We start from the raw sequence: 25,097 nt of genomic DNA on the forward strand, positions 1-25,097 counted from the left end.
GTTGCAATGTGTGATGATTTCTGCCTTTTTTCTCATAAGAATTGAGACCCAAGATTTCTGTCCACCCCTTATAACCTTGATTCCCAAACTGTGGTCCATGGACCACCAGTGGTCTCCAATAACTCAAATATGGTCCACGGCCTCACCATTACTACACTGATGCAACGAGAGCGACTGGTCTCACAAAACCTTATAGTGCCAAGGCTTATTAAATATGATTTTCTGTGGGAAAGCAAACGACAACTAATGAATGGCATATGTTCTGTATCAGAAACTAGAGCTGATGCAATTTTCTGAATCAGCACCCCAAATAACCAAACTGAATCTAAAGTTGATCAAAAACTGATTTGTAACCCTTTGGGTACTAATGTTGGAGAGTGGTTCCTGGTCAAAAAAGTCCACTGCCTTATAATAAGGAAGGTATCACAATAAGATAAAGGACATGTTGTTCTTGTCATTGAGTTGCCTCCAGGCTGAGAAAGGTGATATACAAAAGTGGTAAATAAATAATAAATAAATTATATCAATTTTATGAGGATTGAGACCCAAAATTTCCATCCCTGAAATAAGTGGCATCCATAAGAAGCAGTTAACTGCCCTATTAAAAAAGCGAACTTATTTGTGGATATTCTTCTCTTGAAGATGTAATAAGAGACATCTGCCATCAAATAAGGGACATATTATTAAGTAAAGGTTTTCCCCGACATTAAATCTAGTTGTGGAGCCCCCAGTGGTGCAATGGGTTAAACCCTTGTTCCGGCAGGACTGCTGACCTGAAGGTTGCTGGTTCGAATCCGGGGAAAGCACAGATGAGCTCCTTCTGTCAGCTCCAGCTCCCCACGCGAGGATGTTGAGAGAAGCCTCCCACAAGGATGGTAAAACATCAAAAACATCCAGGCACCCCCTTGGCAACATTTTGCAGATAGCCAATTATTTCACACCAGAAGCAGAAGTCGCTCTTGACACAAAAGAAAAGTGTAGTCATGTCCAACTTGGGGGATTGGTGCTCATCTCCATTTCTAAGTTGAAGAGCTGGCGTTGTCCGTAGACATCTAGATCATATAGCCAGCATGACTGCATGGAGCACTGCTACCTTCCCACAGAAGCAGTACCTATTGATCTACTCACATTTGCATGTTTCAAAACTGCCAGGTTGGCAGAAGCTGGGCCTAACAGCGGGAGCTCATCCCGCTCCCTGGATTCGAACCACCAACCTTTCAGCCAGCAAGTTCAGCAGCTCAGTGGTTTAACCTGCTGCGCCACCATGGGGGCCCTTATTGCTACCACTACTTTTTATTATTTCTAATCTGATTTCATCCGAGTATGGAAACTCAAGGTTTTTGGTCCTGAAATAAATGGCATCTCTTATAACAGTATGTAACAAAATTTGTAACATTTTCAGTTCCTGGTTTGAAAGCATTATATCCTGTTTAATTGTGTGGTCCTTGTTTCGAAAGTAGTTGTTCTACTGCAGAAACTTTGTTGTTTTTGTGGCTGTCACAAACTGTGTTTACTTGGTCGAGACTCTTTGAGATACTCATTGCAAAACTATAGCAAAATGTGTTGTAGGATGTCCCCGTTGCGAAAACAAAAGTTTTTGCAGTTTAATATACTTTTCCCACCTTTTTATGATAAAGCAAATTAGGAAATGACACGAATAACCCAGGAACAAAAATTGTGTTACATTATGTAATAAGAGGTGGTTGTCAAGCCTATTAAAAGGCAAACTCCTTTGTGGGTCTTCACTCCTTCCTTGTCCAAAAGCATTGCTTCAACAAGATCACCTCTGCCTTAAAGGGGAGACCCCATGCCCACATTTCCATTGTGTCACAATGTGGTCACTCGTTGCCATGGAGGGAGCTGTGTCTCCTTGGCCAGGCCTTGCCTCCTTGGCTTTTGGGGAGCCCTTTGTTGACTGCTGCAACCATGCTCTGCCCATAGCTCCCTGCTTTGCCTTTGCCCACCATCATGCGCTTGGCCTATGGGGCACTGGTGCTGAGCTCACTGTTCCTGCGGGAGGACCTGAGTGGGGACTGGGAGCGAGGGGCACCCCCTCCCTGGCATAGCCCACCAGTCAAGTGGGTCCAGCTCCAGAACACCTTCGGCTACCCGCAGGCCTTCTGCTGGGCCTCCTCCCAGTCCCAATGGGCTCTGCGCCTGGCCGGAGTTGCTGCCCTCCTCCTCTGGGTGTGGGCCCAGACCTGGACCAAAGGGACCCCACCAGAGGTAGATATATATAGAGAGAGGGGGGGGGGGGGGCAGGCAAATGGTTAATAGAGCGGGAGAGATGATGCAGGCAAGTGGATGGATGGATGAGGCAGGCAGGCAGATAGGTGGATGGATGGATGGATGGATGGATGGATGGATGGATAGATAGATAGATAGATAGATAGATAGATAGATAGATAGATAGATAGATAGATAGATAGATAGATAGATAGATGATATGGATGGATGGATGGATGGATGGATGGATGGATGGATGGATGGATGGATGGATGGATGGATGGATGGATGGATGGATAGATAGATAGATAGATAGATAGATAGATAGATAGATAGATGATATAGATGGATGGATGGGTGGATGGGTGGGTGGATGGATGGATGGATGGATGGATGGATGGATGGATGGATGGATGGATAGATAGATAGATAGATAGATAGATAGATAGATAGAGCAGGCAAATGGTAGGTAAGTAGGTAGGTAAAGATGATAGGGCAAGGAAAAGGTAAATAGATGGATGAGAGAGCTGAACCATAAGGAAGGCTGAGCGACGGAAGATAGACGCTTTTGAACTCTAATGTTGGAGGAAAATTCTGAGAGTTCCTTGGACCGCAAGAAGATCAAATCAGTCCATACTTCAGGAAATAATGCCCAGCTGTTCACTGGAGGGAAGGATATTAAAGGCAAAGATGAAGTACTTTGACCACATAACAAGAAGACAGGAAAGCTTGGAGAAGACAATGATGCTGGGGAAAATGGAAGGAGAAAGGAAGAGGGGCTGACCAAGGGCAAGATAGATGGAGGTTATCCTTGAAGTGACTGGCTTGACTCGGGGTGGTGAGATCAGGAAGTCAGAAGACTGAATGAATAAACAACATACCGGTAGATCGATCTATCTGAGGCAGGCAGATGATGGATGGGTGGGTGGGTGGGTGGGTGGATGATGGATAGATAGAGCAGGCAAATAATAAGTAGTAGGTAGGTTGATGATAGATGGATGGATAGATAGATAGATGAGGCAAAAGGACGGATGGATGAATGGATGGAAGATAGAGAAAGCAAATGGTAGATAGCTATAGATCTATCTAACATCTACCTGAGGCAGGCAAATGATGGATGGATGGATGGATGGGTGGATGGATGGATGGATGGATGGATAGATGGATAGATAGATAGATAGATAGATAGATAGATAGATAGATAGATAGATAGATAGAGCGGGCAGATAATGTCGAAGGTAGATGAGGCAAACAAATGATGGATGGATGGATGGACGGACGGACGGACGGACGGACAGACAGACAGACAGATAGATAGATGAGGCAGGCAGAAGGATGGATGAATGGATGGAAGATAGATAGACAGATAGATGAGACAGGCAGATGACAGACAGATCATTATTTCTCTCCTACTTCTCTCTGCAGCCAAAGCCTGAGACACAGAGAGAAGTGGACTTCCAAATCCCACAGAAAAGAGGTATGTTCCTTTTTTCCTCTTCTCTGGTTGCCATTGTCAAGGTTTGAGGTCTTCTCTGCCAAAAAGCATTGGGGCCTCCGCAAACTATAACTTCCAGAGTTCCATATCACTGATCCAAGCTGCTCCAGCCACGACACTACATTGGCTCTCTGTTAACAATTTGATCACTCAGACCTACCACTAATTTTGTTAAATAATAACCATTGATCTCTGTTTTTTTCCCCCTTTCCTTTCTTACAGACTCTCTGTGTATCTGTGGAGAACCACTAATTCCCAGATTTGCAAGGTAGGTGAAACCTCTTTCTCATCCTTCAAAACAACTCCTGTATTTTTAAAACATCTCAATTCCTAACTCAGTTCTTCTCCACATCATTTAGTAGCCCTGTGGAGCCCCCAGTGGTGCAGTGGGTTAAACCCCTGTGCTGGCAGGACAGTAGACAGGTTGCAGGTTCAAATCTGGGAAAAGCGCGGGTGAGCTCCCTCTGTCAGCTCCAGCTCCCCATGCAGGGACATGAGAGAAACCTCCCAAAAAGGATGGCAAAACATCAAAAACATCCGGGCATCCCCTGGGCAACGTCCTTGCAGACGGCCAATGCTCTCACACCAGAAGCGACTTGCAGTTTCTCAAGTTGCTCCTGACATGACAAAAAAAATCCCTTTGTAACCATTTGGATAGATTAGGATACCTTTACCATGTAAGAAAATCTCTTCTTCCTATTGTTTTTCTTGCAGATTTGAGCCAATTCGCAGGAGACGGCGCTCTTCTTCGGTGATCTGTCATATTTCCGGAGCCAGGCTCCAAAATGTCAACAAATCGAATTACAGAAGGAAATATCCTCTCGTCATTCCGAGAATCCTCTCTTCTTCATCTTCTTCTTCCTCCTCATCCTCCTCTTCAATCCAATTGAAAAATCTGGCGGTTCAGACCAGTTGTGGACTATTTCCGACGGTGACCACAGTGGACTCTTCATGCATGGTCTCCGATTCCTTGGAAGAGCTGGAAAGCAAAACGTTTGATCTGTCCTCCGAAGTAGATGATCAGAGATCACATAAAATCGAGCAGGAACCCTCCTCCCCTGTATATCATAGATACCCTGACGTGAAAAAGTCTGTGACCCAAATTCAAGAGTCCTCAGAGATATTTGAAAGGCCAGAGCCTGAGGTGGAAGAGCCTGAGCCCCAAACAAGAGAAATAACAGAATGCTCAAAAATATGTGAAAGGCCAGAGAAACGCCTTCCAGAAAAACGCCTTCCAGAGAAACCCCTTCCAGAGAAACGCGTGCCTTCATTTGCACAAATCTTTGTCCAGAGCTCAGCATTTCAGAAAGACGATGGGGTCTTTTTGGTGGAGAAATCCTTCCAAATCCGCATGGTGCCCCCAGATGGAGAAAAGCCCCCAATATTAACTGAGGAAGAAGGAGGCACCAAACGCAACATGCTAGCTTTGCTAGGCCGGATAGTAAACGCCGAAGGGGATTCGAAGGTGGAGAGAACTCCGAGACTGAAGGCCTTTCCGCCAACTGGACATTTTGGCTGGAATGTAGCTGTCCGCACCACTTCGGCTCCGTCGGATTTTGACCCGAATGCCTTAATTGTGGACAAAATGGACGAGGGAATTCTGGGTCTCCTGGAGTTCCATGTCAAAAAGAAAATGGTGCAGCATCAGTGCGGGGTGCCCACGGTTGTGGTGCGGTCACTGCAGCATTTCCACTCCATGGGGGACTTCAGCCCAATGGAGCGGTCAGCAAAGGGGTTAATGCCCATCTGTGCCAGGAGTCCGGCTAGCCTTCTTTTGGCACGCAGAAATGTCAAGGAGATCTATGGCAAACCTTGGCAGAAACCCCTCAAAGAAAGGGAACGTTACGTCTTGCGTCAGGCGACGGAAGCAGGGAGAGTCACCCCTTCCATTAAGAAACCTAGTGCCGCGATGGTGTCGCCTCAAGATCTGAGGAGGAAGTACGTCCTCCTCTCGATGCAGCCGGACGAACTCAAGCGGATCGTGTTCCACATCACGGCGAAGATGCTTGAAATCAAGAGGGGGGGCTTTCCCGAAATCGTGGAGGGCTCCTTCCACACCTTCAGCCGCTTCTCCTGCCGCCCGCTGCCCAAGACCATCCGCCTGGGTAACAAGGTCCCCCGCGCGAAGCAAGCTACCCTGCCTTTCATCGCCAAAGAGGTCCTATGCCTCCTTGACCTCAACATCAAGCACAAGTACCTGGTCTATGTGTGGAGGCTCCCCATACCATTCCGCGAGGCCAGTGGTGCTACTGAGGAACAGAAGACTCCTGCCTTGGCCAAAAAAGGGATGGTGCAGGCTCAGCTTTCGGGACAAATTCTTGTGGCCCCGAGGTCACAAATGCCACTTGGTTTGCCGCCTTCCTCTCCATTGGTGTTTGCTGAAGAAACCACAGAAGGACCTGTCCAACTACTGGAAGAGGAAATGAAAGAGGAACATCTGGAGATGATGCAAGAGGGACAGCTGGTCAAAATGGAAGAGCAACATCCAGAGGAGACGCAAGAGGCTGAAGACCAAAAGTCCAAGGAGGGTCTCCTGTCTTCCTCTGTGGAAAGCCCAAAGCCTCCTGAAGAAGTGACTGGACATGAGGAAAAGTCAGGGATGGAGCCAGAACAACATTTGACTTGTGCTGTCCCCCCACAAATGGTGGCCGGAGAGGCCCTGCCTGGAGTGGATAGTGGTCAAACAATGGGGACAGAGGAAACCACAATGTCCCTGAAACAGATGGAGCCTGGGAGGTCCGGTGAAGTGCCTCCACCACCTCCCTTCAGCCAAAGAGATCAAGATGAGGACAGATCCGAGATCAAGGAGGATGGAGGACCACTAAAGCAGCCGAAGAGGCCACCGTCCCTCAAGGCTGTCCTCAGACCTGGGACGGAGGAAGTGTCCAAGCGTCCAAAAGATGCCACCATTGTGAGGGCCAGCCTCATGCTGCAGCTGGACTTGGCCAAGGAGAAGCTCAACCTGCACCTCCAGAAGAAGCTGGATACCACGTTGCAGCCAAAACAAGGGGCCCGGCTGGACCTTGACATGGGGCTGGACGGAAGGGCCAAGGGTCATCGTCACCGCCATCCCCACCGCAGTGACCGCCCGACCTCTCGCTCTGGGTCCCGGTCCCGCCGGCCCTTCTGCTATGTCTGCATGCCTCTGGACGACAGCGGCTCGGCCGTCAAGACGGTCTGCTGGTCGCTGCCCAGTTGGATCCTGGAGATGAATGGCCACCGGGTGCCACGTGTGGCCCGCTTCGAGAGAAAGACCACCAGGTGCAAATGAAGCGCACAGGAAACACCTTTGTAGCAGCGGGAAGGGAGCTCTCCCTTTTGTAAAGACAACTCTCCTGCGAGGATCCAGCTGACAGGAAGAAGGGATGAAATGAAAGGAATGAAATGAAATGGAGGAAAAACTATTAAACACATATAGCCATGGAAGCAAAGCTCATCATTTTGATGATTTCAATTAGTACCGGAATTATGAGGAATCCCGCCAGAGCTGCTTTATTATTAGTATTATTAGTATTTCTTACTTGCCTCTCTTAACAGCTTGAAGTGGGGTAAAACACAATACCCTTATCATCATTATATATCAGGCATGGGCCAACTTGGGCCCTCCCTCCAGGTGTTTTGGACTCCAACTCCCACCATTCCTAACAGCCTCAAGCCCTTTCCTTTTCCCCCTCAGCCGTATCAGTGGCTGAGGGGGGAAAGGAAGGGGCCTGAGACTGCTAGGAATAGTGGGAGTTGAAGTCCAAAACACCATAAAGCTCTGTACGCTCAGCATTGTTGTTGTTATTGGGGTGCCTACAAATCGTTTCTGGTTCATGGTAACCCAATAATGGTTTTTCTGGCACTGAAAGCATGGTACTCTCCCGTTGGGTTAAAAATGGATTCGAACTCTCCAGAGAGTCCATTCAAACAAGGCCATTGTTTTTAATCCAGAAGAAGTAACTTTTCAAAGATCTTTGTGTTATTTTTGTTTTTAACTAGAGCTTGGAAAGTTTATTTTTGTGGACTATAAATTCCATCATCCCTCAACCAGCCAAGAAGTTACATTTCCCTTAATCCAGAAGAAGTAACCTTTCCAAGCTCTTTTGTATTATTTTTTATTTACTTATTAGAGGTTGGAAAGTTTATTTTTGTGGACTAATAATAATAATAATCTTTATTTATACCCCGCCACCATCTCCCCAGTGGGGACTCGGAGCGGCTTACATGAGGCCAAGCCCGAACAACAAATTACAATAAAAATAAAACCAAAACACAACCAAAAATGCAAACAGTAAACAGCAATTCCCATCATCCCCCAACCAGCCAAGAAGTTACATTTCCCAATTCTGTTTTGGTTTTTTGTATAATTCTCATGATCCCTCCTAATCCCTCAACCAGCCAAGAAGTTATATTCCCCTTAATCCAGAAGAAATAACTTTTCCAAGCCCTTTGGTGATTTTTTTTTTCTAACTAGAGAGTGGAATGTTTACTGTTGGGGACTATGATTCCCATCATCCCCCAACCAGCCAAGAAGTTGCATTCCCCTTAATTCGGAAGAAGCAACTTTTCCAAGATCTTTGTCTTGTTTATGTTTTCTAACTAGAGAGTGGAATGTTTACTTTTGGGGACTATGATTCCCACAATCCCCCAACAAGCCAAGAAGTTACATTTCCCTTAATCCAGAAGAAGCAACTTTTCCAAGCTCTTTTGTATCATTTTTTGCTTTCTAAGTAGAGCTTGGAAAGTTTACCTTTGTGGACTATAATTCCCATAATCCCCCAACTAGCCAAGAAGTTACATTTCCCTTAATCCAGAAGTAACATTTCCAAGATCTGTTATTTTTGTTTTCTAACTAGAGCTTGGAAAGTTTACTTTTGGGGACTACAACTCCCATCATCCCTCAAACAGCCAAGAAGTTACATTGCCCTTAATCCAGAAGAAGAAACTTTTCCAAGTTCTTTTGGATTATTTCCTGTTTTCATAACTAGAGCTTGGAAAGTTTACTTTTGGGGACTATAATTCCCATATTCCTCCAACCAGCCAAGAAGTTACATATCCTTTAATCCAGAAGTAGCTTTTCCAAGCTCTTTTGTATTATTTTTTGTTTTCTAACTAGAGTTTGCAAAGTTTGCTTTTGGGGACACAATCCACCAACTAGCCAAGAAGTTACATTTCCCTTAATCCAGAAGAAGTAACTTTTCCAAGCCCTTTTTGTCATTTTTTTCTAACTAGAGCTTGGAAAGTTTACTTCTGGTGTCTATGATCCCCATATTCCCCCAACCAGCCAAGAAGTTACATTTCCCTTCATCCAGAAGTAACTTTTCCAAGTCCTCTGTGTTATTTTTGTTTCCTAACTAGGGCTTGGAAAGTTCATTTTTGGGGACTATGATTCCAAGAAGTAACTTTTCCATTGTGTCATTTTTATCTTCTAACTAGAGCTCGGAAAGTTTACTTTTGTGGACTACAATTCCCATCATCCCCCAACCAGCCAAGAAGTTACATTTCCCAATTCTATTTTATTTTTTGTAAATAAAAAATCTATAATTTTATATATCTATATTTCTATATTTTTATATATCTACAGCAATATATTTCTGTTTCAGACCCTCTTCCTGCTAATCCAAAGGAAGCTGAACAGCTACAATAACAAACTTTCCCTCTTCAGAGACTCAAAGGAAAAGTGAAAATAGGCGCATGCGTAGTTGTATCTTGCGGTGATGGAACGGGAGGGGGGGAAGGATTTCTTTCTGCGCGTGCGCAGACGGGCATCTTTTCTAACCAAGCGACCAGCAGCTTGTGCGCAGGCGCGGGCGAGAACGCGCGCCATCACGTCGGGAGCGGCGCCAGCCTAGAAGGGAGCGAGGCGGCCCCTTCAACGCAGGCGCGGTGGCCAAGTGGTAAGGCGTCGGTCTCGTAAACCGAAGATCACGGGTTCGAACCCCGTCCGTGCCTCGCTCGCGATAGAATCGCGATAAGCCTCTCTCGTCCGCATGCCTCTCATTCCGGGGGGCGGAGATCGCGGGGAAGCGGGAGGGGCTCATTTTTAGGGCCATTTCAGCCGAAACACGCATGTTTCCTATTCTCACGTTACAAAAAAAAAGACACGTGTCGGGTGGGATTTTCCCTAATCCATTCTTAGGACCAGTCTGCACCAACTTTGTGCTCATTTATAGTTTTATTTCTCCAGTTTAGTGCAGAATGCTTTGTTTCAATGACACTTTTGATGTGTTTACATTGTGGAATTAATGCAGTTTGATACCGCTTTAACTACCATGGCTGAATGCTGGGATTTAGAATTTGGAGATTCTCAAAGACTCAAGTAAAGGAAGGCAAAAATATTATGATTATCACCATTATATGTATTTTTAGCAGGCATAAGCAAACTTGGGCCCTGCAGGTGTTTTGGACTCCAACTCCCAGAATTCCTAGCAGCCTCAGGCCCTTTCCTTTTCCCCCTCAGCCGCTTAAGCGGCTGAGGGGGAAAAGGAAGGGGCCTGAGGCTGCTAGGAATTCTGGGAGTTGGAGTCCAAAACACCTCCAGGGCCCAAGTTGGCCAATACATGAGCTATCTTGACCTACTCATTTGCATATGGTTTCCGATTGGCCAGCCTCAACATTCTAACATTTTAAAGTAGCAATGGGGGGGAAAGCTGCTAGGAATTCTGGGAGTTGAAGTCCAAAACATCTGCAGGGCCCAAGTTTACTTATGCCTGATTTATACCCTGATTTTTTAATTATTAATTATTATTATTTTGCTCTCAAACCGCATCAAATCTTACAATGTAGATGCAGTTTTGGGTTTGTAAACACTCTCAAAAGCCCGACTCCTAAGGAAAAAAAAATCCTTTAATTTTCATTTTATGGAAATACATCATTTTTTTTTCTTAAATGTGTTTTCAATTCTGGTTTTCCATGATAGAAAAAAAAAAGAAAACATGTTAAATATCAAACCCAAAGTCAAGAGTTCTTGTTTCTGTTGAAATGAATGAAAGGAAGGAAGGAAAGACGTTGTCGTTCTCTCCTTCGGGAAATAAAGGACGCAAAAAGGGGAATCTCTCCAAAATGGGAAAGGTCAAGGAAAGGTCGTAATTCCACATCGAAGTCCGGATATGGGACTGACCGCTCCGGTTTCGGGACCGAAAGGGTTCGAAGGAAACGGACATTGAAGGAAATGGCCGCAAAGGTCCAGGAGGCAGTTGGGAGAGTTGAACCGGGGCCTGAAGGGATCCAGATTCGCAGCCAGACCCCTCTCTCCATGGGGCCGGCCCATTTCCTGAAGCAGGGGCCAGGAGGGGAGACTGTGGCTACCAAGTGTCCGGGACGTCAAAGATCCCGGCCGGGAAGGAAGTTGGAAGGTCTTGGCCTAAAAGAAGCACAACAAAGAGATCATTAAGGTGGGGAATGAGCGGAGGCACAACAAGGCCAAGGGGAATCCAAACCTAGGGATGGAAGGGGCACCCAAAGGCCATCCAGCCCAACTCCCTTCTGCCACAAAGGAAAACACCAGTCAAGTTCTCCCCACAGATGGACGTCCAGCCTCTGCAGAACAATAATAACAACAACAACAGAACCATAGGATACTAGAGATGGAAGGGACACCCAAAGGCCATGTAGCCCAACACCCTTCTACCATAAAGGAAGACACCAGCCAAGCCCTCCCCACAGATGGACATCCAGCCTCTGCAGAACAATAATTTGAGATCATCCGGGGAGGCCCTACTCTCGACTCCACCGCTATCACAAGCGAGGCTGGTGGGGACGAGGAGCAGGGCCTTCTCGGTGGTGGCCCCTCACTTGTGGAACTCACTCCCGGGGGAAATCAGGGCATCAACATCCCTCCTCACCTTCAGGAGGAAGGTAAAGACGTGGTTGTGGGACCAGGCCTTTGGGCAACCTGACAATTAGATATGGAAACCAGATGGATAGGACTAAAAGGACTGACAATTGTGGAATTGGAATTTAACTATGACATTGTGAAACACTGACCGTCAAGGAGGTTTGTATGGATTTTTATTGCTTTTATTGGTTTTATGGTTGTTTTTACCCATAATAATTATTGTATTTATGGTAATTGTGGTTATTATTAGAATTGCTGTTGTTAAATGATATTGTCTTTTGCTGTTATGTGATGCAGGCATCGAATTGTGCCTCGCTTTTGTAAGCCGCCCTGAGTCCCCCCTGGGATGAGAAGGGCAGGGTAGAAGCAACCGAAATAAATAAATAAATAATAACAACAGCAGAACCATAAGATCCTAGAGCTGGAAGGGGCACCCAAAGGCCATCTAGCCCAACCCCCTTCTGCTATAAAGGAAGACACCAGGCAAACCCTCCCCACAGATGGACATCCAGCACCTGCATAATAATAATAATAATAATAATAATAATAATAATAATAATAATAATAAATAGAACTATATAATCCTAGAGATGAAAGAGGCACCCAAAGGCCATCCAGCCCAACCCCCTTCTGCCATAAAGGAAGACACCAGCCAAGCCCTCCCCACAGATGGAAATCTAGCACCTGTATAATAATATTAATAATAGATAATAGAACCATATAATCCTTTAGATGAAAGAGGCACCCAAAGGCCATCTAGCCCAACACTCTTCTGCCATAAAGGAAGACACCAGCCAAGCCCTTCCCACAGCTGGACAACAAGGCCAAGGGGAATCGAAACCTAGGGATGGAAGGAGCACCCAAAGGCCATCTAGCTCTACCCCCTTCTGCCACAAAGGAAGGCACTAGCTAAGCCCTTCCCACAGATGGACATCCAGCACCTGCATAATAATAATAATAATAATAAAAAAAAAATAAAGAAAGAATAATAGAACCATATAATCCTAGAGATGAAAGAGGCACCCAAAGGCCATCTAGGTCAACCCCCTTCTGCCATAAAGGAAGACACCAGCCAAGCCTTTCCTACAGGTGGACATCCAGCCTCTGTTTAATAATAATAATAATAGAACCATAGACTCCTAGAGTTGGAAGGGACACTCAAAGGCCATCCAACCCAACCCTCTTCTGCCATAAAGGAAGGCACCAGTCAAGCCCTCCCCACAGATGAAAGCCCAGCCTCTTCATAACCATAACAACAACAGAATCATAGAATCCTAGAGCTGGAAGGGACACCCAAAGGCCATCCAGCCCAACCCCCTTCTCCCATAAAGGAAAGCACCAGCCAAGCCTTCCCTACGCATGGACATCCAGCTTCTGTTTAATAATAGCCCTGCCCTGTTCTGGCTCCCACTCACCTGGTGAGTCCGGCTCTATTTTGGCTTTCTTAAACCGCTTGGCCTTCTTCTTCCCTTCTTGGGTGACAGAGTCTGTGTTGGCATCAGTGGAGTCCTGCTCTTCCTCATCCTCCTCCTCTTCATCTTCTTCTTCCTCCTCTTCTTCCTCTCCGTCTCCGCAGCCGCTTTCCTCCTGGATAGGGCTCATGCTCCTCTTCCCTGCTGTGCTGCTTGCTGTGAAACTGGAAGAAATGGAAGGCCGAAGCCACACAAAGGTTAAGCTGCACCCAATGTACAGTCTTCCCCAAATCCCATACACTTCCAGTGTGTATTAAGAATATTTCTGGCCATCTTAAGAGTACAGACAGTCCTTGAGTTACAAACATCCGACCTGCAAACGAATCAGTTAAGAACGGGGCTGAAACAACAGGGAGGGAGAGAAATCTTCTCTAATGGTGCCTGCCTGCCTTGCAGAATAAGACTGGACTGGATCGCCTTTCCAAATCTATGATATTATACCTATCTCATTCATTCATTCATTCATTCATTCAGAGAGAGAGAGATGTGTTTGTGTGTGTAAAGTAAAGGTTTCTTCTGACATTAAATCCAGTCGTGTTCGACTCTAAGGAGTGGTGCTCATCTCCATTGCTAAGCCGAAGAGCCGGCGTTGTCCGTAGACGCCTCAAAGGTAATGTGGCTTGCATGACTGCATGGAGCGCTGTTACCTTCCCACAGAAGTGGTACCTATTGATCTACTCATATTTGCATGTTTTCAAACTGCTAGGTTAGCAGAACCTGGGGCTGACAGTGGAAGCTCACGCTGCTTCCCAGATTCGAACCTGCAACCTTTCAGTCAACAAACTCAGCAGCTCAGTGGTTTAACCTGCTGTGCCACCAGGGTGCCATCTATCTATCTATCTATCTATCTATTATCAATCGCATTACATTCAGCAACAATATTTCTTTTTGGTTTCACGGTTTTGAAAATTAAGGTGCGCCTTAGCTTCGATGACGCACAAAACTCGTGTTAGTCCGGTAAATGAAATGTTGCATGCATTTATTTCCAACTTGGGTCTTTCTAGGCATGTTTTAAATGCACACATATTGTAACATCTATGTATTTACAGATGTATTAATAAACTATATTCTATTACAATTCCATTTCCTGTAAATGCTGGGGTTTTTGGGTTTGTTTTTTTTTTGCATTTTTTAAATTTTATTTTTTTCATGTCAGGAGCAACTTGAGAAATTGCAAGTCGTTTCTGGTGTGGGAGAATTGGCCGTCCGCAAGGACATTGCCCAGGGGACACCTGGATTTTTTACTATCCTGTGGGAGGCTTATCTCACGTCCCCGCATGGGAAGCTGGAGCTGACTGATGGTAGCTCACCCCGCTCCTCAGATTCGAACTGCCAACTTTTCGGTCAGCAATCCTGCCAGCACAACGGTTTAACCTATTGCACCACCAGGGGCTCCAGATATGTTTGATGACATAATATCATTTCACTGCATAACTGCCTATACAAAATGTGAAAATGTCCTTTCAGAAGAAATGCAACTATCTTTTGAAGAGTCATATTTTGTCCCTGAATAAATTACTGAATTGTTGATGGAGGCACAAGAATGTCTTCGTGTATTTACAACTGTAACTTTAGAGAGGTTTATGAGATGGGGATATAATACAGTGAATAATACTGTCTTAATTGAGTGAAAGAGGGTGGGTCTGCTTCCGTGCTCTAAAGCAGGCATGGGCAGAATTTGGTCCTCTTCCAGGCGTTTTGGACTCCACTTTCCACAATTCCCAATAGCCTTTCAGCTGTTAGGAATTGTGGGAGTTCAAAAACATCTGGAGGATGGCCGAAGTTTGTCCATGTGTGCCATAAACTCACCTGTTGGGGTTGTAATACCGGCCCTGGACCGTGCCATACGGGGAGGCTTGGGTCTTGAGGCGCTTGCCCTCAGACTCCTTCCATCCGTCTTCGGCCCACTTCCGCTTTGCTGGCCGCTTCTCCTCGCGCTTCTTCTCTACATATTCAGCGTAGGTCTGGATCCGATAGCTTTCCGCATATTTGCTGGTGTTGACGGCTGCAACGAAGGTGAAGGAGCCATTCATTACAAAGAGCTCTGCTCTCATGAATGGGACAATGGCAAGCCAGTCCCATTTGCAGATGATACAAAATTGGGGAGAGCTAAGACCCCAAAGGGACATGGTCCGGATCCCAAATCTACAACGCTGGATTCTCATGGGATCAGTCAGAGAGAAAGCTTCATAGAGATGTAATGGTGAACCTTACAACACAGCTGATCGGGGATCTGAGTCTTTATTATCAATGGGTTGTATTGGGAAAAGATTGGGAAACAAGACTGGCGTACAAAGGGGAAGAGAAAAGCAGGAGGGATGCGAGCCGCTTGGAGTCGCGTTGTTAGAGAGAAAAAGCAGGACACAAATAATAATAATATAGTAAAATAATCAAAATAATAGTAATAATATAAAATATAACAACAACAATAAATATAACAACAATAACAAAATGACAATAATAAATATAATAGTACAACAATATAGTAAAATAAAATGATAGTATAATAATATAAAATGTAATAAAAATAACAAAAATAATATAATATATAATAATAATAAATATAATAACAATAACAAAACTAAATAATGCTAATGTAATAGTACTACAAATATAGTAAAATAAAATGATAGTATAATAATATAAAATGTAATAAAAATAACAAAAATAATATAATAATATAAAATATAATAATTATAATAACAATAGCAAAACTAAATAATGATAATATAATAGTACTACAAATATAGTAAAATAAAATGATAGTATAATAATAAAATGCAATAAAATAACAAAAATAATATTATATGTAAAATAATAATAATACATAGAGAATGAAAGGCAAGAATGAATACAACAGCTGATGAGAATTCATGAATATAAATATGGACACATTAGCTGATAAAGGGATATATTCATCCAACAACAAGCAAGATTGGGACTTACTGAGAGGGACATTTCTTGATTGGTGTGTTTAGGAATTAGCAGGATGTTATTATATGTGACTATACAGTATAACAGCATTGAAAAGGAACAGAGATTAAAAACCAGCCTGCAGTAAGAGGTTTGTAGATTAGTTTTGTGGCTTTTAGTTTTCTACTTCCTGCGTTTAGTTTTTCTCTTAGTTAGTTGTGTTCTTATTTTAGATGTGTGTGTTCTTGTTCATTTTATGTTTGTTAAAAAATGCTAGAATGCTCATTTGTGTGTATAAATTTTAGTTTGTTTTTCTTTTTGTCCTTGAACAGATAAAAGTGCCACTTTCCAAATAAAGGAGGCCCTGTTTTATAAGGCTTACCGATCTGGACTTGTTCTGCCTGGCTGAGCGAGACGAAGGCGGACGTGTCATCGATCCAGGAGACCTGAATGTTGCCTGCAAGAAAAGGGAAGGAGGAGCGGATGGATGGCCTCAAGTCTCCCAAAGAGAGGGCTGCAAAGGGAAAGGGAGGAGGCTCACTCACCGAAAGCGCTGAAAAGGCGGTAAAGGTCACTCGTCTTCCACTCTTTGGGGAACGTGACGTAAAGGACGTGGTCGCGCTTGGGCTGCACTGCAAAAGAAGGGGAGAAAAAAAAAAACACTTCAACATCAGTTTGGGAATGTATATACAAAAGGGTTAGGAAAATCTGTTTTTGAACCTGAGCTTTCCAAACAGTGTGTTGGGACGCATTAGTGTGTCACCTGTGGTCCTAGGTGTGTCACATGAAAAAGGCTCCCCCATCCCCAGACTAACCCTCTTCTTCCATGCAGGTGAAGAACAATCAAAGCACTCCTGACAGATCGCCACCAACCTCATAAACATTAGCAGGTTCATAGAGTAACAAGGGCTATTATTTATTTGTTTGTTTGTTTATTTAAAACTTTTGTATCCCGATCTTCTCCACCTCTGTAGAGGGACTCAGACCGGCTAACAGCAACGATTCAATACTAACAATACAATCTAAAACATCGTACATCAACAATAAATTAAAATACATATAGACCAAAATACATAAAAGCCAGTTCGGCTATAGAATTAATAGACTTCTGGAGTTTGAAGGGACCCCAAAGGGCATCCAGTTCCACCCCCTTCTACCAAGCAAGAAGATACAACCAAAGCAGACCTGACAGATGGCCATCCAGCCACTGTTTAAAACCTTCTACAGAAGTTGAATTACTTCAGAATTGGGAGTGCTGGAGCTATTCAAATGTAGGCACTGTTATTATTTTAATAATTTGTATAATTTGTGGTTTACGTTGCAGTAATTGCCACTAAAATGGATAAAGTTTCTAATTAAGAAAGGAAAATCTGTTGACAACCATGTTTGTAATTAACTCCATGGAGCGGCTAGAGAGGAAACTACACAGGAATCAATTATAGGACATCAAAAGCGTAAAGGAAAACAATTCCAAACCTTGTTTATACAGGTTTCATATATATGAAAATTATTATATCTATCTAAGGTTTCCCCTGACATTAAGTCCAGTCGTGTCCGACTCTGGGGGGTGGTGCTCATCTCCATTTCTAAGCCAAAGAGCCAGCATTGTCCGTAGACACCTCCAACGTCATGTGGCTGCATGACTGCATGGAGCGCTGTTACCTTCCCGCTGGAGCAGTACCTATTGATCTACTCACATTTACATGTTTTCGAACTGCTAGGTTAGCAGAAGCTGGGACTAACAGCAGAAGCTCACCCTGCTTCCTGGATTCGAACCACCAACCTTTCGGCCAGCAAGTTTAGCAGCTCAGCGGTTTAACCCGCTGTGCCACCAGAAGGCTAGTGGACTACGAGGTAAAAATAATTAAGAGTTTGCAAATAAATGGGCGGTAGCTTTTGTATATATTTTGAAAGCAAGGCAAAAGTGAATTTTATGGAAGCAGCAAGAGGGAATATTTTAAGGAATTTACAAGGGTAGGTACTATATGGTATAAAATCAGTTAAGTGCCAACTGAAGTCCTAGATGGTAAGTTCACGGGTGATGTTTTGTTTGTTTGTTTATTTATTTATTACTAGCGGACCCTTGCTACGCGTTGCTGTGGCCCAGTCTAGTGATCTGGAAAATAAATTAATGAGAAAGTGTTGGTTTCTTGCTGTTTTTTTTGACAGTGTTGATGTGGAGAGTGTCTGGTTTGCCTACTCTGGAATATGCAACATATCATTGTCCTTCTTTAGGGGTCCCTTTCAAATCTTTGATACTGCATCTGTCATATACATATATATGTGTGTGAATGACTGGATGGCCCTTTGTCAGGAGGGCTTTGATTATGTTTTCTTGACTTGGTGAAGGGAGTTGGACTGGATGGCCTTAAGGGAGCATTTCTCAACCTGGGAAGTCAAGACCCCGGGGGGTGGGGTCACCGGGGGGGGGGGGGGGTCAGAACGATCACCAAAGACCACCCAAAAACACAGAGTTTTCTGTTGGTCATGGCGGTTATGTGTGGGATGTTTGGCCCAATTCCATCATTGGTGGGGTTCGAAATGCTCTTTGATTGTAGGTGAACTATACATCCTAGTAGTTACTCCCAAATGTCAAGGTCTCTCTCCCCCCCCCCCCCCCAAACTCCATCTGTGTTCACATTTGGGCATATTGAGTATTCCTGTCAAGTTTGGTCCAGATCCATCATTGTTTGAGTCCACAGTGTTCTCTGGATGGAGGTGAACTACAATTCCAAAATTCAAGGTCAATGACCACCAAACCCTTCCAGTATTTGCTGTTGCTCATGGGAGTTCTGTGTGCCAAGTTTGGTTCAATTCCATAGTTGGTGGAGTTCAGACTGCTCTTTGATTGTAGGTGAACTATAAATCCCAGCAACTACAACTTCCAAATGACAAAACCATAATTTTTTGATTGATGGTCACTCCTTGTGTAGTGAGACCTTTGTTGCCAAATTTGGTGTGATTTTGTTCATTGGTTCTTTTGTTTTTAAGGTACTCATTATGCACAGAGCATTTATATATATATTTACGATATTTGTATCCTGCCCATATCTGTCTGAAGGCAACTCAGGGCAGCGTACAAGTTGGCAACAATTAGATGCCTTATATAAAAAGACATAAATCAATAAAAAGCAAAAAAAAAAAAAAACCCATCACAATGCATTTAAAACCATAAAAACAGTGAATAATAAAAATTATAAAACTATGTCTTTGTTAAAATCCCCGTTCGTTGTGTTTGTTATGATTGCATTTTGGTTGTATTTGTTATATAATTTTATATAAATAATAAATATTAATAATAATAACAAAAATGTCAACTCACAGTCTGGCCCTTCCAGGTTCAGGTATGGGATGTCCATCACCCGCATCAGGAACAACCTGAAGTGAAAGTGGGGAAAGTCACTTGCGGATTTGGACTCTCTTTCTCTCAAGGAAATTCCCCAAAATAGCAGAGTTGTTTAAGAAATACAATACTTAGCAAAGCATTCAGCTCACAGCAAGCAGCAGCGATATAGTGTGACTGTAAGGAATTCTTGAGCTTAAGGAAGCAAGGGGCAGAGTTCAATCTTTAACTTTTCAAAGGGTTTATTGATAAAACGTAAGAACATTACTTGATAGAAAAGGGTTGGACCTAAGCTTTCTCTCTAACTCCATGACTTCTAAGTTCAAAAAGGGGGGGAAATCTCTAAAGACATTATGTTCCCATTCAGATACAACAAGAGAGAGAGACACAGACTGAAAGGACCAGCATGAAAGGGAGGCGAATGAAAGAATGAATGACCACAAGGCCTTAAAACAAAGGAACATGCATCCCGAAGAAGTTCCATTCTAGTCATGAGTTAGGATGGAGGAGACTGGAGAGAGAGTGAGAGAAAACAGAACAACAGGCATTCAGGAATGAGGCGGAAAGAAGGGATTCCCTTAGCCTAGCTTAATTCTATCTATCTGCTTCTCATTGAGGACTACAGACATGAGCAGTGTGGGATTGAATGACACAGAGAGGAAGGAAGAAGTGACTACAAAGCACTCAGCAGACCCACAATTCTCAGTGATGTAATTTGGGCCCAGAAAGGACCCCTGTCTTGAAGACACATTAACTCATTCTTACAGATTCCATCTCAACCAGAGGAGCATCAAGGAATCTATATATGTCCAGGACGTCCCCAAATTACAACCATCCAACTTACAAACGACTTCTAGTTAAGAACAGGACTGAGATAACAGAAAGTGATTGAGATCTTCCCCTTGGAAGGGAAATTCACTCCTGGAAGAGTTATTATCATGGGGAAAAGGGGTCTCCATTGAAGCTTTATCTCCAATCCTCGTTTCCACAACAAGCCATATTTTCCAAAATCCAATCATCACAGGGACAGAAAGTGCAATGAAATCTTCTCAACAGAGGCACAGGCAGCAAAACAAACACCACAAGGGTGCTAACCCTTCCCTATGCGATACATACTCTCTCTCTCTCTCTCTCTCTCTCTCTATATATATATATATATGGAAAAGTTTTCCCCTTGACATTAAGTCTAGTCAAGTCCGACTCTGAGGGGTGGTGCTCATCTTCATTTCTAAGCCAAAGAGCCGGCATTGTACATAGGCACTTCCAAGGTCATGTGGCCAGCATGACTGCATGGAGCACTGTTGCCTTCCCACAGAAGCAATACCTATTGATCTACTCACATTTGCATGTTTTCTAACTTATTTTATTTATTTATCGTGTCAGGAGCAAGCCAAACGGTTGTATTGCATTTTTAAGAAACAAACAAACAAAACACAAAGTTTGCAAGCTTGGTAGTTGATTAAATGTTCTTTGACCAGTATCTGGCCACTTGGAGTGCCTCTGGTGTTGCCGCAAGAAGGTCCTCCATTGTGCCTGTAGCAGGGCTCAGGTTGCATTGCAGCAGGTGGTCTGAAGTTTGCTCATCTCCACACTTGCATGTCATGGATTCCACTTTGTGGCCCCATTTCTGAAGGTTGGCTCTGCATCTCGTGGTGCCAGAACGCATTCTGTTCAGCGCCTTCCAAGTCGCCCAGTCTTCTGTGTGCCCAGGGGGGAGTCTCTCATTTGGTATCAGCCATTAGTTGAGATTCTGGGTTTGAGCCTGCCACTTTTGGACTCTCACTTGCTGGGGTGTTCCAGCGAGTGTCTCTGTGGATCTCAGAAAACTATTTCTTGATTAAAGTCGTTGATGTGCTGGCTAATACCCAAACAAGGTATGAGCTGGAGATGTCACTGCCTTGGTCCTTTCACTATTGACTGCTACTTCCCAGCGGATGTCAGGTGGTGCGATACCGGCTAAACAGTGTAATTTCTCCAGTGGTGTAGGGTGCACACACCCCGTGATAATGCGGCATGTCTCATTAAGAGCCACATCCACTTTTTTAGCGTGGTGAGATGTTTTCCACTCTGGGCATGCGTACTCAGCAGCAAAGTAGCAAAGTGCAAGGGCAGATGTCTTCACTGTGGCTGGTTGTGATCCCCAGGTTATGCCAGTCAGCTTTCGTTTCCAAACTGCTACATTGGCAGAAGCTGTGGCTAACATCAGGAGCTCATTCTGCTCTCCAGATTAAAACCGCCAACTTTTCGGTCAGCAAGTTCAGCAACTCAGCAGATTATCCCGCAGCACCACCAGGGCCCCCCTATATATATATATATATATATATATATATATATATATATATGTATATATATATATATGTGTGTGTGTGTGTGTGTGTGTGTGTGTGTATATGAGTGTGTGTGTGTGTGTATATATATATATAGCTACACACACACACACATACACACACACACACACACACACATATATATATATATGGAGAGAGACAGCAAGAGAGAGAGCTGGAGTTACACTTTAAAAATGTCCCTGTTCTGACATACAAACAAATTCAACTTAAGAGCAAATCTAAAGAACCTCCCTTGTTTGTAACTTGGGGACGGCCTGTATATAACCACAATCAAAATATGTGTCTCTGTATCTATCTCTCTTTGAATGCATTTTCCAAGATGATTTCCGCATCCAGAGAGCCCTGTGACTCCTGTCAACAACACATCTGGACCAAACGTGGCACACAGAGCCCCCAAAGACCCACTTTAAGGGCTGGAGCAGTTTGAGGGGGTGAACTGACCCTGGATGGTGGGATTTGTAGTTCACCCACTTTCAGGGAGTGCTTCCAGAGAGATGGATCTGATCCCATCGTAGTACACAGGCCCATTATGACACATTCGAAATACTTGCCAGTGTTTGTGGAGGGATGGATCCAGAATGATGGGAGTTGTACTCTGCCCACATCCTTGTGCATTTTATAATGGGACAATTCATAAAATCCAAAAACAAACATTGACTATTTCTAATAAATAGCAAAGAAAAGACCTAACCCGGGTCCCTAAGATAGTAAGAGATAAAAGCCATAGGGATCATGCATTGGAAAGGAAGGGTGACTCACTTGTTGAAAAAAGGCTCAATGAGCTTTGATCTTGCAGAGACATGGTTTTTCGGGGGACTGAGGAAGGAACCTAGTGAGCGGAAGATAAGGTTAAAAAATGTATGATTTCTTTCCTAAAACTATTTTTAACAAATTATCGGTTTATTACCTAATTTCAGAACATTTCCTATAATACAGTGGCCTCCCTCAGCATAGCATTGCATACAATACAGCTCTGTCCATTCCATACTACAACTTATTCTAGTTTCACCCATGACATATAATTGTTGTAAAATATTTTCCTCCAGTCTTTCTTGATCATTTGGTGGGTTGAATTTGCCATGAGTTTTGCACACGGAGATCATAAAAGGATCCTCACTACCTCTGAGGATGCTTCCCATAGATGCAGGCGAAATGTCAGGAGAGAATGCCTCTAGAACATGGCCATATAGCCCGAAAAAACCTACAACAACCACTATTGTTATTATTATTATTATTATTATTATTATTATTATTATTATTATTGGACTGAGAAGACAACAAACGCACCAAGATAGTTTGCCATGGAGATGAAGCACAGGCCGGTGATGTAGGCGTCATATCCAGCCTCGTGCAGCTGCTCCGAAGCCGTGTCATAACTGGGGAAGCCTTCCGCCGTTTCTGAGCAAAGAGGGAAACATGGCTTTCAAAGTCTGTTACTTCATTTAGGCCCCACCTAAACTGCCATTATGACGTGGGTTGAATTGGATCCTGTGGCAGTGTAGATGGGGTCTTATTCAACAAGCCTTTTAGTCAACATCTCCTCAAAACAGTGGTTCCCAAGGAGTGGTTTGTGGTCCACAGATGGTCTGTGAGAGACAGAAAAGCTCTCAAGTTAACAAACATTATAGCTACCCAGGGAAGAGGAAAAGAAGGAAAAGAACCGGAAGGTTCCGTGCACACAGAGATTGCTTTGAGGCCAACAAATGTTTTAAAAGGACCAACAAGGTGTAGTTTCAATCACTTCCTGTCTCTAAAGGAAGTATCATTCCAGTGGAGAGGAATCCTCTCTTGTTCTGGGGTCAGAACACGCAAGCCCCCTCACCACGACAAGGTGACAGTCCACTGAGGGGTCACAGCCTGCAAAGAAACTATCGAATACCAAACCAAGAAACATAAAGATTGGTTTGATGAAAATGACATCGAGATCCAACAGCTAATTGACAAGAAAAGGAAAGCCTTCCAAACATGGCAGAGACATCAACTGTGCTGCTAAGAAAAAGATCTACGCCAGTGCAAAAGCTGAGGTCCAAAGAAGGACAAGAGAACTCAAGAACATCTGGTGGACAAAGAAGGCTGAAGAAATCCAACACCTGGCAGATACCCATAATGCTCAGGGATTTTTCAAAGCCACAAAGATCATCTATGGACCAAGAAACCATGGCATACAGCCTCTCCGCTCATCAGATGGAACCAAACTCCTGAAGGACCAAAAATCAATTGCACTACGTTGGAAAGAACACTACCAAAGCCTCCTGAACCACAGCTCCATTGTGACTGAAGAGGTTCTCTCACAAATCCCGCAACAACAAACCAGGGATGAGCTTGCAGCACTGCCTAGTTTGGAAGAAGTTAGCAATGCCATCAACCAACAAAAAAAATAAAATAACAAAGCCAGTGGACCAGATGGGATCCCTGCTGAAATCTTTAAAGAGGGAGGACCTGAGCTGACACAACAACTCCATCAGCTCATAGAAAAAGTGTGGGTGAACAAAAAAATCCCAGCAGATTTCAAGGATGCCACCATCATCACCCTCTTCAAAAAAGGGGAAAGAACAGACTGCGGAAACTATCGAGGTATCTCCCTTCTAACCTCCGCTGGGAAAATCCTCACAAGAATCCTTGCAAACTGCCTTCTACCCCTCTCAGAAGACACCCTCCCAGAATCCCAGAACGGCTTCCACCCCTCCAGAGGAACCGTGGACATGATCTTCACTGCATGACAGCTCCAAGAAAAATGCAGAGAACAAAATCAACCTCTGTACATGGCATTCATCGGCCTTGCAAAGGCATTCGACACAGTGAACCGCAGCGCTCTCTGGACCATTCTCCAGGAAATCGGGTGCCCTAACAAATTTGTGAACATCCTGAGGCTCCTCCATGATGACATGATGGCAACAGTCTTGGACAGCAGTGGCTCCCAAAGTGACCCATTTAAGGTGGAATCGGGTGTCAAACAGGGATGTGTTATTGCCCCAACTTTATTCTCCATCTTCATCGCTATGATACTTCACCTTGTTGATGGGAAGCTTCCCACTGGAGTGGAAGTCATCTATCGGACAGATGGCAAGCTGTTTAACCTCACTGGAAGCCAAAACCAAGGTTACAACATCTGTTATAGAACTCCAGTATGCTGATGACAACGTTGTCTGCGCATTCAGAAGAAGACCTACAAGCCACTCTAAACACCTTCGCAGAAGCATATGAGAAGCTCGGCCTGTCATTGAACATCGAAAAAACCAAGGTGCTGTTCCAGCAGACAGCATCCAACCCCTCTCCACTGCCAGAGATACAGCTTAATGGTGTAACATTAGAAAATGTTGATCATTTCCGCTACCTTGGCAGCCACCTCTCCACCAAAGTCAACATCGACACTGAAATACAACACCGCCTGAGCTCTGCGAGCGCAGCATTTTTCCAAATAAAGCAGAGAGTGTTTGAGGACTGAGACAGCCGTAGGGATACCAAGGTGCTTGTTTATAGA

General features: G+C 44.1%; 1 protein-coding gene and 1 non-coding gene across 2 annotated transcripts in view; one reads left to right on the forward strand and one right to left on the reverse strand.

The window, feature by feature from the left end:
• The first annotated feature begins 9,583 nt into the window (after positions 1-9,583).
• Positions 9,584-9,655, forward strand: TRNAT-CGU (transfer RNA threonine (anticodon CGU)). The gene has a single exon. It is a non-coding gene; the product is annotated as a tRNA-Thr (tRNA).
• Positions 9,656-10,531: 876 nt separating this feature from the next.
• The window catches only part of LOC132782076 (poly(A)-specific ribonuclease PARN), a 29,141-nt gene continuing 14,575 nt past the window's right edge, over positions 10,532-25,097 (reverse strand). The window contains exons 17-24 of the mRNA XM_067473351.1: positions 22,904-23,014; positions 22,376-22,445; positions 19,248-19,303; positions 16,471-16,557; positions 16,308-16,382; positions 14,822-15,017; positions 12,956-13,176; positions 10,532-11,066 (exon numbers count right to left, since the gene is read on the reverse strand). Of these exons, the coding sequence (XP_067329452.1) occupies positions 11,008-11,066; positions 12,956-13,176; positions 14,822-15,017; positions 16,308-16,382; positions 16,471-16,557; positions 19,248-19,303; positions 22,376-22,445; positions 22,904-23,014 (875 nt within the window). The 3' untranslated portion in view covers positions 10,532-11,007. The remainder of the gene's footprint in view (positions 11,067-12,955; positions 13,177-14,821; positions 15,018-16,307; positions 16,383-16,470; positions 16,558-19,247; positions 19,304-22,375; positions 22,446-22,903; positions 23,015-25,097) is intronic.

Source organism: Anolis sagrei, chromosome X (assembly GCF_037176765.1).
Source record: "Anolis sagrei isolate rAnoSag1 chromosome X, rAnoSag1.mat, whole genome shotgun sequence".
Taxonomy (NCBI): domain Eukaryota; kingdom Metazoa; phylum Chordata; class Lepidosauria; order Squamata; family Dactyloidae; genus Anolis; species Anolis sagrei.